This window comes from Eutrigla gurnardus, assembly GCF_963514095.1.
Source record: "Eutrigla gurnardus genome assembly, chromosome: 10".
Lineage (NCBI taxonomy): Eukaryota > Metazoa > Chordata > Actinopteri > Perciformes > Triglidae > Eutrigla > Eutrigla gurnardus.
In genome coordinates, this window is record NC_139924.1 from 11632031 (window position 1) to 11650266 (window position 18236).

The following is an 18236-nucleotide window of genomic DNA, read 5'->3' on the forward strand; positions in this document are numbered from 1 at the left end:
TAGCAACTTGCTGTGGTTGACAGGAAAGAGCATAGAGGTAACTAATAAAACGGAGCCAGGGATCATAGTTTATTATTTTTATTTTATATTATGATGGAGGATGTGCTTCACCGCCGGCGCCATCGATACATGATATATTTCAGACGAGAGTGTATATCTGCCACACCTCCTGCTGCTGATCCACTCACAGATGCCATGTTGATTAAAATGTAATCATCACCGGCACAATTAATCTTGAAATAAATTGGGCCGTGAAGGATCCGTCAGTTGGATCCTCCGAATCAGGAAATGAAGGCTGTATTACTTGGTTGCATTTGAAGGAGTCTTTGAAACAGGACAGCCTCGTCCCAGCCGCTGTGACGCATGGCGTCTTCAAATGCAGCCTCGGAAGGATGCGGTTGCAGGATTTTGACACAGCAATGGACTCTGCGACGCGGGAACCAGAAGTGCAAAAATACTTTTGACTTATTTCTGGGTTTTGGGACTAGATCCTACAGAACTCTACAGGCGACTGAATGATCCTGATACCAGGAGGATAAACATGGAGGTCTGTTGCGTTCGACATTCCACCTAAAAGGTGTAATTAGTTTTAATTTCCCTAATGAAGAGCCTGTGTATCTTTAAAGCCATATCTTTGATATTCCAAAGAAACCGAACCGAGACAGGAACCTGAAGACAGAAACCTTTCTTCAGAGGAACAACCAACTCCTCTTCAAGGACTGGTAACAATCTGGGCATAGCTTAGGACAGAAACTTAATATGATGATGTTAATGTTTCCAAGTGATTTTCTATTTGATGTATTGTTTGGTAAAGTTTGTAACCTCAGTTCAGTTGTTAGTGATCTAGAACATACAGTTTGCATGCTCACTAATCCAACTTTCCTAACAGCACTAATTATAGACTCGTAGAGAAATCTGGTCTCAGGACAGAGCCACACGGCCTCCCACAGAGAACCCTCGCTCTCTTTAACCTGACCACATGGCTGACTGGTCGACACCCACAGCCACCATCTTGTAACACACACACATGTATAGTATTTAGTTAGATAGGCCACTTAGACTAAGTGAAGGTTTATTTGTTTATTGTTAATAAACCCCTTTTGAACATACTGATGTGTTTATTAAGGCTGTATAAGAATGAATGATATCAACCTCTTCTCTGCAAAGAATTCACAATTCCTTCAACTATTTGTACTCATATGATAATAGTTATTAATTAATGACATTTGAGTATAAACCCCTTTATATGAGACTGAGTACAGGTTTGGTTATCTTTTCCCTGATTTTTTACATTAATGAATAATGAATGTATGAATGAATAATTGTATTGATATGAATAGTTATCTATTAATAACTGAATCTGCTACTGCTAATGGTATCGTATGAAATGAGAGGTGTTGTTGTTGTCAGTCTGAATGCTCCCTAGCTCTCGACTGCTCCGAGTCTACTTGCCAATAGAATAATTACATGTGCTTGCTTGGCAGAGGTCAGGCTCTCTACATAAAGACATGGAACCTCTGCAAAGAAGCCCCCTTTGATGAAAATACAAAGTTAACTGACTCTGAAGGCATTTCAAAATCAAAGAAGAGTTACTGTATTATGCTGCTGAAATCTAATTAGAAGTGAAGTGCAATCTGGATCCTTTACAGAGATAAACACACTTAGTGTTTCGTCTCCACAGTAGCCATTTCACATAGACACACTGTATAAAATGACATGTTGACCTGTTGGATAATCTCAGACTAGTGAAACTTCATAACCAAAAACTGGAGACCTAATATGCTGTGATTTATCAATAAAATCGTGTCTATACTCCTAATTGTACTGGTTTATGTGGTTAACCCTGTACCAGCTGCACCATGAGGAGAGGCATTACTAAAAAAAAGAGAAGATGTTGTGCATGAGGTATCTGCAGCTATCAGGTAATTATCTTGGTTACTGATGCTGCTAATACGAGGCTTCATCAAAGCTGAAACTGGGATTTCTACTCACACACATGCATACATGGGATATTTACCTTTGCTTTTTAGAATCACCTTCAACACAAATCTATTCCCAGGCATTTTGAAACACATGTCAATCTAATACATATCAATAGTGCAGATGTTCCACCAAGACCAGGTGCCACATTTGTACCACTAATAATTGATTGGACTTTGCATTAAGAGGCCAACCGATGAGTAAAGCTAGAGGGACCTTTTTCAAGCCACCAAGAAGCGAAACACGACCACAAACTGGTTTACAATTCATTTGGCTGATGTGGGACGCATTCCAAAAGGAAATGGAACAAATTAGAACAAAAGGAGCCACAATCACAAAGAGCCAAACTAATTGGATGGAGGCTATAGGCCTGGTGCAGCATATGAATGATCACCATCTGCGTTTGTCTCTATTTGAGGGTAACGATTTAATTTGACACAATGTCACAAGTTGTAAACAACAAACAGCTGGTAGTAGAAAGAACACTTGTTGTAGAGCCTGCACAGGTTTCAACACATGCACGGAGACAGCGGAGTGATGTTTCTTGTGCTTACCAGAGCTTGGCTTGAGGCTTGGTCAATAGCTGCTACTGACAGTGAGGTACTGGACTCTATGTCATCTAAAGCAAGCTCTATGTTTTCCTAGACGCAGGAGGGGATAAAGGTGCATGTTAGTAACCTACAGGAGATGTATCAGCAGAAGAAGAGATCATCAATAAATCACAACTGAAGACACTGAGTTTGATTATGAAATCAGACATTACGAGACCTTAGATTGAGTTGTGTGAGTGTGCAATTGTTTCTAAGATTTTTCTTATTTGAATTTGCAGAGAACTGGAATTATGTTCATTTGTCTTTGAGAGTGAATTTATCTATCCATGCAGATAGTTTTGCCATTACGGCCTCTGAGATTTCAGCCTCCACGTAAAACAATGGAGGCGAGTGAATCTGAGGATAATCCCAAGATATTGATGTGCCCAGTTTTCACCGGAACTACTCCCAACAGTATTTACGATCACTATGGCAACTGTTAACCACTTGCTGCTGTCGAATTGTCCCAAAAATAACATCCTGTCTTTTTCTAACCACTTCTCTTTGGCCGTGATGAAAAAACGTCATGTGGTCAAGGAAAGGACAACCGCGGTGACACGACTAGGGACTGATGTTTTTGGGGGGGGTTTTTAATGTAAAACACGTAGACAATAAGAAGGCTACATGGTTGAAGGTTGAATGGTGCACTTTAAATGTTGAATTGTGGGAAGGCAGTAACTCCTTTCCTTTTAGAGGTCTCGACCAGCTCTTATTATGGCGACCACCTCATTTCACTCAGTTCGGAAGCTTCCTGAGCAAATTAGACAATTTGAGTGTTCTGTGGATTATCAAGAATTTCTAATTGTAATTTTCCAATGTTCGTGGACGCAAATAAATATCCATTGGCCTCCACTGAATTGGGGTCTATTGACATGTCAAAACTATCTGCATGAGTAGATGCCCCTACAGGGGAGCAGGTAAATACAAATAAAATATAATGAAAAAAGAAGACAAAAATTCAGAGAATTTTGGGATTGAAAAAAAGAAAACTAATGTGCTCATTTGTGTGTGTTCTGTCCATGCTTAGTGTTCGTCCCAGCAGCACCTCCTTGTATCGCTCCAGCTCCTGGACGAAGGTGCGTTCATGGAACAGCGTCTGCAGCCTCTCCTGGGTGTAGTTGTGGCAGAGCTCCTCGAACGTGGCTCCACGCTGCTGCTGAGCCATCCGGGGGTTCTGGAAACCTGGAGTGTCCACGACCAGCAGGGAGCACAGAGAGTGCTGACTGGACTTCAGAGCCCTGATGGACACAGATACATCATGGAGCTTTAATGATATCACAAGGTAGCCCTGCCCTACAGCATCCCCAGATTTAAGGTCTATTTGACTCTAAATGATTGATGATTACGCATAAATTAGGCGACGTTCAGACTGCAAGCTAGTCCGATTTGTATTTTTCGATCACTTTCAGACCGAGTGTCCACATTGTTGTTTGCAAGCTCGTGCTTCATCAACCTATCTGCATTGGTTGCTGTGGTAACCAGTAACCATGTAGCTATACTGGTGACAAAGCTTTCCAACAAGAAAGCATTCGCCCTCAAAGCAATCGCCTCGTGAAGTAGCGCCGCAGAACGCCTCCGTCGCATCTCAGCTTTGGTGGCTGTTGATGTTGTCCTCCATGTTGTCCCTCATAGCACTCTGCTAGTTGCAGCATAGATTCTGCTCGTCACTTCCACACTTTGAAATCCCATTTGAGCGTCCAGAGAGTCTGGACTGAGACACATCTGTAGAAATCCCATTAGGATGGCGTTTCAAACCACCTCCAAATGTCTCTTTTTTTTTCTAAAACTAATCTGGATACAGCCAAAACAAATTTGGGCTGGCAGTCTGAACAAGGCCTTAGCGTAATCAAAGAAAAATATTTATTTTCAGTTGAAGTGTAAAGCTCTGAAATGAGCTGAAGTAAAATCTGAAGCATCAGCACTGGACTGGGTTGAAACCGACCAAAAGTAACCTTGGTCCTGAAATTAGTTTAAGTGTTCGAAAAAGAAGTTAAGGCACGAGTTGCATATTAGCCAAGAGGAGCAGTCGATCATCACCTCTGGAAAACACTTTGCTACTTCCATCATCGATTATGGATGTAGCCAAACAAGTGAGTCATCTCCCTTCCTTCCCATCTCTGTTGAGAGTGCACGTACTGATCATAGATGTACGGATTGAGTAGCAGGTGACACGTGTTGTGAACTAACTGATAAATAACGTCATATCAGATCAGTGCATAATCTGGCTACGTACAAATACCTGATCCAAACTGTATCAGAAGCATTTCCAATACTTGGATCGTTACTGGTAACTCTACCTGAGCTGGAGGAAATAAGAGAGGAGGACACTTCTGAGAGGAATGGGTAAGAATAAAGGAACAAATGCAAAAAAAGATCAACAGGAGATATGAAAGGGAATGAACGGAGAGTTGATGTGAGAGCTAAAAAAAGAGGAAAGAAGGAAGAGGAAAAAAAGGATCCACTGTGGGGTGAAAGTAGGTATGATACAGTATTTGCATCCCATGTCAGTGTGTGTAGAGAAAACGACTTCAAGTGTGTCTTAAAAAAAACCTCATGAAAGCTTTTGAAAAAGAACTCCCAAGGGGATAAAAATGATTTAATATTGTGAGGTCTTGCCTGTTAATAAGGGAGATGACAAGAGTGAAGAGCTCAGAGTAGAGTCCAGATGCCATGGCCTCCAAACACTCCAAAGCTGTGACCTTAGAGCCTGAGAGAAAAGATGAAGAACGTCAAATTAAATTCAAATCAATCCCGGTCTACAGTAGATGTCCTCTGCTCAGGTTCAGCACACAATTTACTCCTTTCACAGGACTTAACTTTTAGGAATAGCATTTAAAACCTGGGAAATAATCCTGGAAATCAAGCAATCAGTGATGACAATCAAACCGCAATTACTTTTACAGACCAAAATGTGTAGAGAACCATACAAACAATTTAATTAATTATCAATGGTGCATGATCCCACTTCAAGTGAACTTCCCTACGCTGTTCATATCATATCATATCATATATCGGCTTTTCAGTGAAAAGCCAAAAGCATAATTCATTCTCAGTTTGGGTTCGTACCTGATCCGTCCCCCTGGCCGGCCTCGTCCGGTCCCCCTCTGAACGAGGTGGAGTGCTGTAGTCCTTTAGCCTTGTGCTTAAAGATAGAGGAGGACAGCTCCTCCAAAGTGCAGCCCAGCAGGTAGGCCGCCTTCTGGGCCCATTCATGACGGGCAAACTGCCTACGACCCGCTAAAAAGGAAGAAAAAATGTCTTTAAAATACAAAAAGATATGCAATAAACATCTGGGGAATAAAGATACTGAAGATGACGGTGACATGAAGGTGAACAGAGCGGAGGATAGGGAAGGTAAACAGGGTGCATCAGAAAACCTACGTGAGGTTTCTGTCAGCTCCACGGTGCTTTTACTTTTCCGTGAACTCAAAAGTAAAAGCACGAATCAGCTTCAATCATAATCTCAGCCTTTAACCTGGTTCACTATGTCTCACAGCAGGTGTGGTTATCCATAACAGCTCCTTTCTCTGTGTTGCTGACGGGAATGGAAGGCGTTTTGTCTGGAAACGGGGAACCAACTGTGGGACGAGTGTGGAAATTGACAGCTTTTTTACCACCAACCTAACATTTAGTTATTTTTCTGTTCAAACAACAGGTCTGGTTCCCCGGGTGCCTGCTGAACATCACGGTGCCATCAGACAGCATCCATGTACGGAGGAGTGTACTACTGTGGGAAATGACTCCTATGAAATGCAACTGCAGAATTTTTTGGAGCATTTAAGTCCGCGATAACACCTGACACCTATTTAAATGTGCCCAATTCAATTTTAACTACTAACTAAAAATACTCTTTGAATCCGAGTTTGGGCTAAAGTGCCTCTAGCCTGGAAATGCACACACATGCAGTGTCCTAGGACCTTTGCTGGTTTACTCTACATGCTGCCACTGGGATCCAGGCAAGTCAAGCTGAAACGGCATTTCAGGAGTATCCATCTTCTATATGGGGACGCATTTTAGAGTTAAACGGGATAGAACAGCGGGACGAATTTCATTTGATGGTTGAAAAGATTAGCTCGCGACCCGGTAACCAACGTTACTGCTGACTTCATACCCGCTGTCACCGGACACTCGCTAACAGCAGCTGCTGATAAATGATGGATTTAACATGTTTGTTCATCGGGTTATTGATGCAGCTGTTCGGCCTATTAGGCTCAATGATGAGAGGTTAAAGTCTCGTTGCTGCAGTGGTGTCTGAGGTTGTATTCAAGTAGTTTTACGAGTAGGAGTACATGAGCACAATATCGGACCCGTTACCCGATCAGTGTTTTCTGAGGCATGTGGTGGAAAGCACATTGAAATCAAGACACAACTGGGATTTTGTACTTTTGCTAATCACTGTCGATCGTTCCCTGACTATGAGGAATGTATCTTCATTTGTTCTGCGGGCGATTCAAAGCCCATGTGTTGGAAGGAACCGAAGCAACATGACAGCCTGCACAGCCAGCCAATCAAAGAGCTTCGACGCAGCGCCAGAAAATCAACAGGAGCCCCTGCCAAGCAGAAACTTCATCGGGACACCACAGGGGTAAGCTGGGAATACAAGTTCTGTGGTAGAAAGTCCAAACACCAACTAGAGAAGTAAACATGAACACGCTTTACTTTGCTTTTGAGAATGTGTTGCACTGTGTGAGCAGCACGGGAGTTGAATGTGGGCGACATGGGGAGGCATCAGAGAGAGCAGTTTAAAAGGGACAGCAAAGTTCTGATCCCCGTGATTCTCATCTCAGAGAGAGAAGGGTGAGACGGGGAGCGGGAGAGTCGTCATGAGGCAAACACAACAACATAAGAGAGGAGGAGATGAAGAGAAGAGTGGAGGGGGGCAGAAACAATAAAAATGCTAATGTCTTAAGGCCTGGGAGGAATGATAAAGGCATTAAGACATAACATACAAACAAGAGAGCCTCTGAGATAAAGTTTTTTTTAAAGTGAAAAACAGTCAACAACTTGTGTGTTGGTTTTTTTTTTTTTTTTTTTCCATTACCTTCATCTCCGTCTGCGTTTGATAGGGCACAGCATGCAAACATGCAAGCAAAGAGAGGAGGTTAGAGATAACACTGTTCATAGGTTCATCAATTCACAGCCACAGGAAAACACAGACATTAGCATTAAACAACACTGACACCACTGGCATGCTTTGGAAGAGCAAGCTGAGAAGTTAGACACTGCTGGATCCACAGGGGTCGCTGATTCAAATCTGATTCACACGGTCCTGATTGGATTAGTTTCCAATCGTTTCGATTCATTTAGAGATATTTCACTTTCAACACCAATGTTGTTTGGTTATGTAAGAGATTTGTTTGGTATCAGCGGTTAATGACACTCTGTGAACCCACATGTCCCTATAAGACACTAGACTAACAGACATAAAGCTTTGTTGCACTGAGATATTTAGTCCCGAGACTGTCGCCGTGTTGTTAACGATGACTACACATCTTCCAAACCTGAGCAAATATTATTCAGCACAATCATGCAAGAAGTCATCGTGTGTATGTTTGGTCACCACCGTTCTCCTACTTCCTCTTCAGCTTTTAGAGAAGAGCTTAACATTCTTAAAACATGAATACACTTTTATAACATTAACCTTTGGGGAAACGCACTCAGCAAACAGCAAAAGCCATTGTATTTAGTGTGGATATTGTTCAGGCCATCATCTCCTAACTAAAGTGGCAAAGAGAATCAAGAAAAGGGTGCAAGAGAGCATTTCAATTATCCTGAAAACACTTGCTTGGAGTTAAAAGGATGTGGGCAAAACAGAACCAATATTTTACTTAAATAAACATTAAACACAGCAATTACATTTGGTGTGTGTTGTTATTTGATGGCTACTTAGAAATACAACAATCTGTATAGGGGCTAGAAATGGGACCATATGAATATTTCATCTCACGTTTATCGTGGCCAAACTAATTATGATTCACAAGCTTCTCCCAAAAATCATCCTAATTTGCTTATATGCATATGCAAATAATGCAAATGCCAGAAACTCTGCACAGCCAGAAGAATATGGACAACCCCGTCCACATACTTTTGGTTTAGTCCTGTTGTCTTGGTTTAGTCCATCACCATACAATGATATTTTGCTTTCCTGTTTACACATGAGGATGCACAGCATCACTGATGTTCCTGTGTCTGAATGGGAGCAGTTTCCACACTTCTAACTGGAAAAGCAGTCAGCATCTCGGGGATAATCCAGTTCAGAGAGTGTGCAGTCACATGTCAAGCCTGACACCTTGTGGCTGTTCGTGGAAAGTCAACTCAGATTCTTTTTTTTCTTTTATGAAAAGGACTTGCTTTTCATTCTAAGCAGTTTCTGGTAATATAAGCAGAGCCGTGTTATTAATGTTGAAGTAATGAGGTGAGGGAAATGAATGCATGGTTGGTGGGACAGAGAGGCAATTTGCTGGGCAAAATGAATAAGTCGAGTGTTCAGAGATACAAGGATAAGAAAGAGTAAAAACTCATTTGTGTCCTTCACCCAAAACGTTGATGATTTGAAAACATCCTGAGCTTAAGAGTAGCACGTTAAATAGATTTTTATTCCACCCACAAGGTACAACATTTATTGTTGCTGACGCGGTGTCAGAGCCGTGATTATTCTCTACTGATGACCTGTACTTAGCAGATTACAGTATTTGTTGGAAAATAGTGAATCATGATTATTTCGGCCAGGATAGTCGTGGCAAATAATTTCCATAATAGTCCCATGGCTAGTTTCCACTGCTCCTAATGCTGAGAATGGGTTAAAGGCAGACGTCACATTTTATTTATGTGACGATAACAAAAATTACAGATTTATAAGTCTGTCATTGTTCTACCTAGAGGACTATATAGAGGACTACATAGAGGACTGTGTAGAGGACTATGTAGAGGAATGTGTAGAGGACTGTGTAGAGGACTATGTAGAGGACTGTGTAGAGGACTGTGTAGAGGACTATGTAGAGGACTATATAGAGGACTACATAGAGGAATGTATAGAGGACTGTGTAGAGGACTATATAGAGGACTACGTAGAGGACTACGTAGAGGACTATGTAGAGGAATGTATAGAGGACTGTGTAGAGGACTATATAGAGGACTACGTAGAGGACTATGTAGAGGACTACATAGAAGACTATATAGAGGACTGTGTAGAGGACTATATAGAGGACTACGTAGAGGACTATATAGAGGACTATGTAGAGGACTACATAGAGGACTATATAGAGGACTATGTAGAGGACTATGTAGAGGACTATATAGAAGACTATATAGAGGACTATATAGTGGACTATATAGAGGACTACATAGAGGACTGAGACTGTGTTTACCAGGTCTCTCCTGCATGAACTCAGCTGCATAGACTGTAATCAGAACTGTCCAACTCTCTGAATAGCTGCATTCACCTGTCTGTGACTCCACTATCTGCTTGTCTGTCTCCATCTGTCCCACAGTGATTCAATGCTCCTCTCATTTTCTCTTACATGCCTAATGAGTGGTGAAGGGAGCACTAATGTCCAATATCTTTGGACTGTTAATTTAATTAAAAGCCTTGCAGCGTGAGAGTAAATGGATTTCACAGTGATTCTGGTCTTTGCCTTCCTTGGAAAATATCACACTGAGTCATTTAATGAAAGGAGCTGTGACACAGTGAGTTTCATCAGTCCTTAATTTATACTGCGCATGGACCAAGGACTTTTATTGTGAAGAATTTACAGGAAAATGTATTTATCACTGGAATAGCGGCACTTTTTAAGCAGCTATTCTTCAATCAAACAAGTCAACTAATACTGCAGGGGGGAGATGAAGCAGCAACAAATTATGGGGGACTTTTAGTGTGAAGAATTTATGGGAAATAAAATGTGTTTATTCATCAATTTACAGTCGCTCCATCGACCAGGAAATATATCCGATCACTACCCCATCAGGCTGATCACATTAAAGTGTCACAGTGAGTTCTGATCTGGCGCACAAACGTGTAATCCAGACCAGTCCAGGCAAAGAAAACAAGCTTCCAGTGGCTCAAGATTTAATGCATTTGCAGTCAGTCAGTCGGGCGTTCCTACCTTTAGTGGCTCCAGCGGCCCCCAAGTGGTAAACGGCCCCCAGGATGAGCCAGAGGGCCTTCTGCTCTTCACTAGAGATGCCCAGCACCTTCATGGCTGCCTGCAGCTTGGTGAACTGCTGCGAGGATCGCTGCTTGTCTTCAGGCTGGGGAGAACAAGATCACATCAAAACTTCAGAGATTCCAGACAGCTCCTTATTTATTTCATGGACCATTTTGGCGTGGATGCCACGTTTACACGTTACAGATGCTCTTCCAAGCAAAACGCAGCCATTAAACGGTCTATGTTCCTTAACCTGGGTGTCTGGCTACGTTATAAAACAGGATAAAATAATACAATTTCATGCAAACCTAAACTTTTGGATGAAGTCAAGAAACGGCCACCTGCACTGTCTTGATTAGTTAGATTGAGGCTGCTATGAAAACCAAGTATGCATCCTACATTTTGTTAAGAAGCAAATATTTTTATTGACGTCATAGAAAACAATCAAAACAAGAACCATAAATACATAAATATACATAAATGTCAACATTTATCTGTATCTGCCTCAAAGACTGGCCTTTAATATACGGCTCGGCAAAATACGTGAAGAAAATATGAAATGAAACATGTGGTTACCTTGGACTGTGGTAGGATCCCGAAGGCACTGTTCTCAGCCAGGTGGTTAAAGTGCAGCTCCGTTCTGGGGAAAAGACGTACATACTGGGATCAGCCTCTGGATGCTGTTATATCTTAATGTTATATGTAATATTGTTCTCCATATTTGCCTGAAATCCTGGGAGAACCTGAAAACATGAGTGTCCGCCTCGTTAATTCATGCAGCTGTGGCTCACTCACAGAACAGTCCTCGTTAAACCACATCAACGGGTTTAAAATCATCTTCATGGGATTAACAGGCAAGAAGAGGATTTGCTAAGATCCACTGACCACAACACACACATGTATGATTTCCTCTCCTGACTGTCAACATCAACTAACTCATCTAAGTACATCTAAAAAAGGAAATCATGAGACACCCTCTTTGCAATCGAACGTCCCACAAAATATGTACGAGACTTCATAGTCACGCTCTCCGCTTGGTTGACTAAGAAGCGCTAGAGGAGTCACCTGAGGCTGCTGTCGGCTCCGGCCATCATGAAGTAGAAGACGTTGAAGGTGGACTCCGCCTCCGGTCGCTTGCTCACCCTCAGTTTCTCCAGCAGCATCGTCTTAACAGGAGACGCCGCAAGTCAGACAGTCAGACAGTCAGACAGTCAGACAGTCCCGCTGGGGTTCACCCAGGTCAGCGGGCCTGTGTTATGTGTGTGTGTGTGTTACGTGTTTGTGTGTGTTACACGTGTGTGTGTGTTACGCGTGTGTGTGTGTGTGTGTGTGTGTGTTACGTGTGTGTGTGTGTGTTACACGTCTATGTGTTACATGTGTGTGTGTTACGTGTGTTTGTTATGTGTGTGTGTGTGTGTGTGTGTGTGTGTGTGTGTGTGTGTGTGTGTGTGTGTGTGTGTGTGTGTGTGTGTGTGTGTGTGTGTGTGTGTGCGTTACGTGTGTATGTGTTACGTGTGTGTGTTACCTGGATGGAGGCGGACGCCACCTGTCCAGCCTGGTCAAAGTCGAGGGACACTACGTGGGAGAAGCGGCTGGCGTTGGTGTTCATAGAGGTGGAGCTGTTGCCAAAAGCCTCCAGGATGGTGTAGACCGCCTGCCACTTCTCAGCTGTGTCACCAAAGATAAAATGTACATTTTTATTTCATCATTTGCTCATTTTTTTTTCTTTTTCACTTTTTATTGAGAATACAGAACTCTTAGGCCATGCACTGGATTAGAATTGGATTGAATTAAATAATTTCCGTAATATGTGGACAAGCCAATAAATGACTGTAATGTCAAACGTTAAACTGTTTAGTAGAGGGATTTGCACAGATTAAGAGATTTTCTGGTCGAGAAACGTTTCTTCATCTGACTGTTTGAAAACTACACATTCATTCGTGTTTGGCCTGTGACTCAATTTATCATATAATAGACTAGACGAGGAATTAGAATTTTAGGTGGGCAGAGCCTGCTGTTAAAGTCTGCAACAGGTCACTACACACAGCACTGATCATTAATTGTAAAGACCACTGTGGTAATCGATCGTTTCCACAACACATGGATCATTTCTGCCATGTGGATTGACTATGTTGTTATTCTGCATGTCTATCCATCCTTTTCCCTGGTTAAAAGTTTTTTTTTTTTTTTTTTCATTGCAGCTTTGTCCTTATTCTAAGGAAGGTCCTGGGACAGAGGATGTTGTATACAGTTCAGATTGTAAAGCCCTCTGAGGCAAAACAATAATTTAGGGCACATTATTATTATTATTATTTCTGGTGTGTTTAGTTTCAGTTTTAACTCCAGATAAACTGGTTTGGATAAACTGTGTCTTTGTTTATGGTTTGGGTAAGTTTAGAAAAGTGTTCACACTGCAGTGAATCAACAGATTCTTTGTTTATTCTTTGTAAATATCATGCACACTGAAGACCAAGGCAGATTCTTTGTATGTGAAAATGTACTTGGCAATAAACTCCTTTCTGAATTAGGAAAAAAAAAAGAAGTTGTGTAAAAGTGTGTGTCAGAGATCTATCCATCCATGTGTTCTCTACTATGTCCTCCTCTCCTGTTGGTGATCACTGATCACTCTGATGCCCTCTTTTCTGTCTGCAGGCTCACCAGAGAAGATCTTTCCTGTGCTGCCGGCGATGGACACCAGGTACTGGACCAGGTGCTGGCAGTTGGTGGTTTTGCCGCTGCCGGACTTGCCCAGCAGCACGATGGACTGATCCTGCCGGGTGGTGAGCAGGTTGCGGTAGGCAGACTGGGCCACAGAGTAGATGTGAGGTGCAGAGTCGTCACGCCGACAGCCTTTGAACATGTGCATCACCTGATGGGGATGGAGAAGCATTAAAATACGCCCATATCAAGGTCGTTTTAACTAATTTACAATCAGAACTAAGATGTCATGAAAATAACCTCTTAAATCAGAGGTATGTCTGGCAGCACGGCACGTCCGCCCGCTGAACTCTCTTAATCAGCACAAGTGACGAGTGAATTATAAATCCTTAATTACAAACCAGTCTGCCGTCTCTTTTCCATTTATCTGACACCCGCCTCTCTGTTCTCAGTTTCCCTGCTCACAAAACTTTGCTCTGCTCCCCATAAGGGAAGTTAAGGTTATGATTAGAGCTGTAGTCCCATCAAATGGCCTTTGAATGAGGCCTTTAATTGAAGCTTTCAATGACTATCGTCATATTTTATGATATCATCACCCTAAAAAGTGTGATTTTGTGTTATTGTGGGTATTTAAATGTAACGTATGGCACCAGCAGGATGCAGCTGGACCGCTCCACAGGTGCACAGGTTTTTTGACCGCAGTGAAAAGGTTGTTTTTGAAGGGCTGCAACAAATATGGATTGAAGTAGACTATTTCTTTACATAAAACACGTTGTCAATTTTGACTGGCACAGACAAGGAGCTGCGTCGCTCTCTGTTTGTGTTTGAGAGAGATGGGGAAGAGAGTTTAACTGTAAAGTATTAATAATACAGAGCCCTCGTGATGATTGGATATGATTTGGATTGTGATATTAAAGAGAAGATAATAATGTAACAGGGAACATGATGCCACCTGTCTAAGGTTTACTCTGCCTTAGTCCAATGACAGCTGGGAACGGCTGCAGCCACCCTGAATAGAATAAGCGGTTACAGATATTTGATGGATGGAACATGCTGCTGAAAAAGAACGCTTAAAAGTTCTACTTCTAAGTCAGAGCTGAGCCACGCTGCCGCCCCCAGACAATGGATCTGGAGTAACCACGGTTGGACGCTGCCAAAGAAGAAATGAATGCTCAAACTTAGTTTGAGGTAGAATCACAGACCGTATAAAGGAAGTCATTGTGATGTCACCCATTGGTTTGTGGACTCAGAGCTTGCCGCATTGTGAAACTGTCTGAATGATATTGTTTTTATTCCTCTCTATTTTCAAGTTTCATATGAGCTGAGAGCTGATGAAGTCCTCTCCAGTCCATACTTTTGCTTGCGTTATTCACATCGACACACACACAACCATTCAAACAGTAAGCTACTATATCGGCACTAAGTCTTCCACTTACCTTCTCAGAGTACATGGAGGGTGTGCTGAGGGGGTTGATGACTACCATATTGGGTCCAGCGTAGGTGTGGATGAGGTTGCCTCCATAGCGCTGCCTCAGACAGTTCATCACACTGGATTCATTCAGATAGAGCAGTGAAGCCAGGTCCTCCGATTGGTTGTATGATGGGGGGTTGGCCTGCACACACAGAGACAGATGACAATGATGGCATTCAGCTGGTAACAGAGAGTGATCAATTTAGACTGGAGGTAAATTCAGGTCCAGTGGAACTGTAAGATGAAGAAAATGCATCAGGCTGTGATAATCACATGTATTAGTAGATACATTTGTTGTTGGTTTGAGTCAGCACATGAAACTTATATTCTGATATTCCACTGATATTCTTAAAAACTAAGTCATTAGACTTATCTTTATATTTAAAAGGGAAGTTAGTAAGGCGGAGGCGACCTCTTCCCCTTTCCAGTTAAATACACTGATAGAGATTGACAGATCATTAAATAGTGAGGTCAATGACATAATTACCATCAACAGAATAAATTTGACACTTTTTCACTGTCTGGGTGTTGATATTTTGAGCCTCACTGTCAAAATCTTGGCAACAAGAATATCAAAGTTGTTTTGTTTGAGTAAACACATCTTCATTCATGTGGGAAGCGTGCGACTTGGGAAAGCACCACAAAGGAACTGTCCTGCCTCCACCTGTCCCATCACTCCTGCTGGTTGCCCATGTCCTGTGTGGCCATCTGTGGCTGTAAGTGACAGGTGGATAATGGAGCTCTTTCATCGTGCCCAGGGACTGCTTCAGACTAGCTCTGTATCTACTTTACTTGTTCATGGAGACCTGTTAATGGCAAAATTGCAGTTTTTTCTCACCACTGTCATGAGAATATTCTAGTCCTGGTCAATATGTAAAGTGTTCGGAGATAACTTCTTTGAATGTGCCTGTGATGAAAAAACAATCACCAAAGTAAAGTACGAGACTCATTTTCAATTTCCAAACATTATATAACACAATGTTTTTGAATTAATAGATAATATATCATATATTACATAATTCCTTGTGAATGCTAATTCTATGATAAACTTAAATAGTGTCATTGTGTGATATACATTTGCTGTACATCTTATTTTGACATGAAATCTGATCTTCTTCCAACTGATATGAAACACATAAAGTAACACAATTAGGAATGTAGATTAAATTGAAATTAGCAAAGAAACATTTCTTCCTATGTTTAATCTATGGATTACAGATGTTATGCATCATCTGACCTATGAAAATCATTATGCTACGACAGGCCTTCAAGTCCTCCACCATTTGTCAACAATCAGGTACAAAAGATGGATGCCTCAGACATTTCATATGTGTAGACAAATAAATATTAAAACTAACTGGTATACTGATGAACAGTGTGTATCAAATAGTAGGAGACTCTTACTGGTGCACTACCATTAACCATTTGGAGCCATCTCACTCACCTTCTCCACGTCGTCTTCGTCCACTTCCAGTATTGTCCCATCATGCTCCAGTTTGATCTTCACCTTGCCCTCTGGCAGGGAGCCAGCCTCTGTCTTCACCACGGTGGCTGGGAAGAGAGAAAGAGTAACTCATCTGTGTGTATCGAAAACAAAGTTTATGGCACCATCACTGGTCATTTATAACTCCTACTCAACGCTTATTTGCTATTTTTCTGAGAGAATCAAGGCTCAGAGCTACTCTGGCTCTCCTTAAAATTTTAAAACCAGCTTGTCAACACGTCTGAAGCTCTCTGAAAAGCATGCTGTATCCCTTTTGTTTGATCTGTACCCAAAGAGTAACTCTATCTATCGATTTGTAGTTTTCGAGAGTGTCATGTGCTGCAACTGTATCTTGCAACTACAAATCGATAGAGTTACTATATACGTGTGATGTGGGCAAATTAAGTCAATATATCATGCTAGAACTATTTTGCTGCTTGATTCAAAGGAAAACTAATAGGACTCTCATTTACCATCACTAATCCACCTTCATGATGAGCTCACTTCTCTGTAGCGGTGCGCTGCAGCCAGCTATTTCAAGTTGGCCCGGGGTCAATGGACTTAGTAGTCGCTTTGCCCTCTCTGCCTGCAAGGAGTAACGGGGCTTCCAGAGCCACTGTCTAAATGGGAGGGGCCTGCAGCAATGTTGGCAACCAGTCGACCCGTCTTGAAAAATGGAGCCCATCTTGTTAACCATGCTTTGTGGGTAGAGATGGTATAATATTTTATCGTGCATCGCTCACAGTAAGTTGATCATGATGAAATTCCAGTATCCATATAATCGCCACTGGTGACTTGAAAAACTGTCTAGCTGGTCTCATGGTAGAGAAGTGAAAAATAGACATTATTTATTATTTATTATCATCTGTCCTGAATAATTGTGATATGACATTTTCACATCGTCCCATGCCTATTTGTGGGTGTAACGTTTCTGCTTTTTTGAGTTCATGAAAACATTCTTTACCAGAGCACAAAACATTTTATAGTTATTGTTTGTTAAAATGTATTTTGACTGTATTTTTTCAGATATATTGCAGAAAGAAAATATTGCAATGCCAGTAAGTTTTGTTCTAATATTTTTCAGCTATAGTAGCTCTCTCCACTATTACTTTCAAATAAAGGCATACAATGCCCAAATAATTATCTTGGAAAAACGTACCTTACTTCACGACCCATTTTATGGTGAAACATATCCTTCTCAACCAATTCAGAAAACTACATAACATATAAATTCATTTAAAAATCAATTACCTTTGTCATTACATTTGTTTGGGAGTAACACAATTAAAATAAAAAGACATTGAGGGTAAAATTGCCTACAAAAAAGGTTGGAAATGTCTGTTTAAGAAGGAAATCAAAAAATCGCAACTCACCCAGGGAGAAGCCATCTTTGTGGATGAGCCAGACTTTCTCGGATCCATACCAGGCTTGCTCTGCTGCGATCTGCTCCTCTGTCTTCACCTGGTGGTAAAAGACAAGGAGAAAAGTTCATGGAGTGTAGGAACATGGAAGTTATTATTGTCAGGTCACTGGACCACTCATCGTCAAACTGGGTTTGTCTGAAACCACCAGTATTTCCGGTTTGATAACCGATACATGCTGTTATGAAGGGAAAGCTTGCCAAGATGAGGACCATGCAGTGGATGACAGTGGACTAGAAGGTCTCACAGTCCACCGAGTATTGCTGCTTCTTCAGGCTGCTGTGTGAAAGATGGTGCGTTTGTGTGTGAGAAACTTCAAAACAGACTGACATTGATATAACAAGCCTCAGGTGTGGGTGAAGGTGTTTTTAAAGGCAACACTGGGAACAAAACATACCAGGGATTACCTCGTTTCAGTGAGCACAAAGAGGGCAAAAGTGAGGGAGGAACACAACAACACAACTAAATAACCTAATGATAAGTTTGGAT

At 41.7% G+C, this 18236-nt stretch overlaps 1 protein-coding gene across 10 annotated transcripts in view; it reads right to left on the reverse strand.

The window, feature by feature from the left end:
* Nucleotides 1–18236, reverse strand: part of myo18ab (myosin XVIIIA b) — a 123775-nt gene that overhangs the window by 69966 nt on the left and 35573 nt on the right. For all 10 annotated transcript variants that reach the window (XM_084019379.1, XM_084019377.1, XM_084019371.1 and 7 more), the window contains 12 exons: nucleotides 17700–17787; nucleotides 16288–16394; nucleotides 14809–14985; nucleotides 13373–13583; nucleotides 12240–12382; nucleotides 11780–11880; nucleotides 11291–11354; nucleotides 10673–10817; nucleotides 5637–5807; nucleotides 5187–5277; nucleotides 3616–3808; nucleotides 2535–2621 (listed from right to left, as the gene is read on the reverse strand). In XM_084019379.1, coding sequence (XP_083875505.1) covers nucleotides 2535–2621; nucleotides 3616–3808; nucleotides 5187–5277; nucleotides 5637–5807; nucleotides 10673–10817; nucleotides 11291–11354; nucleotides 11780–11880; nucleotides 12240–12382; nucleotides 13373–13583; nucleotides 14809–14985; nucleotides 16288–16394; nucleotides 17700–17787 — 1578 coding nt within the window. The remainder of the gene's footprint in view (nucleotides 1–2534; nucleotides 2622–3615; nucleotides 3809–5186; nucleotides 5278–5636; nucleotides 5808–10672; nucleotides 10818–11290; nucleotides 11355–11779; nucleotides 11881–12239; nucleotides 12383–13372; nucleotides 13584–14808; nucleotides 14986–16287; nucleotides 16395–17699; nucleotides 17788–18236) is intronic.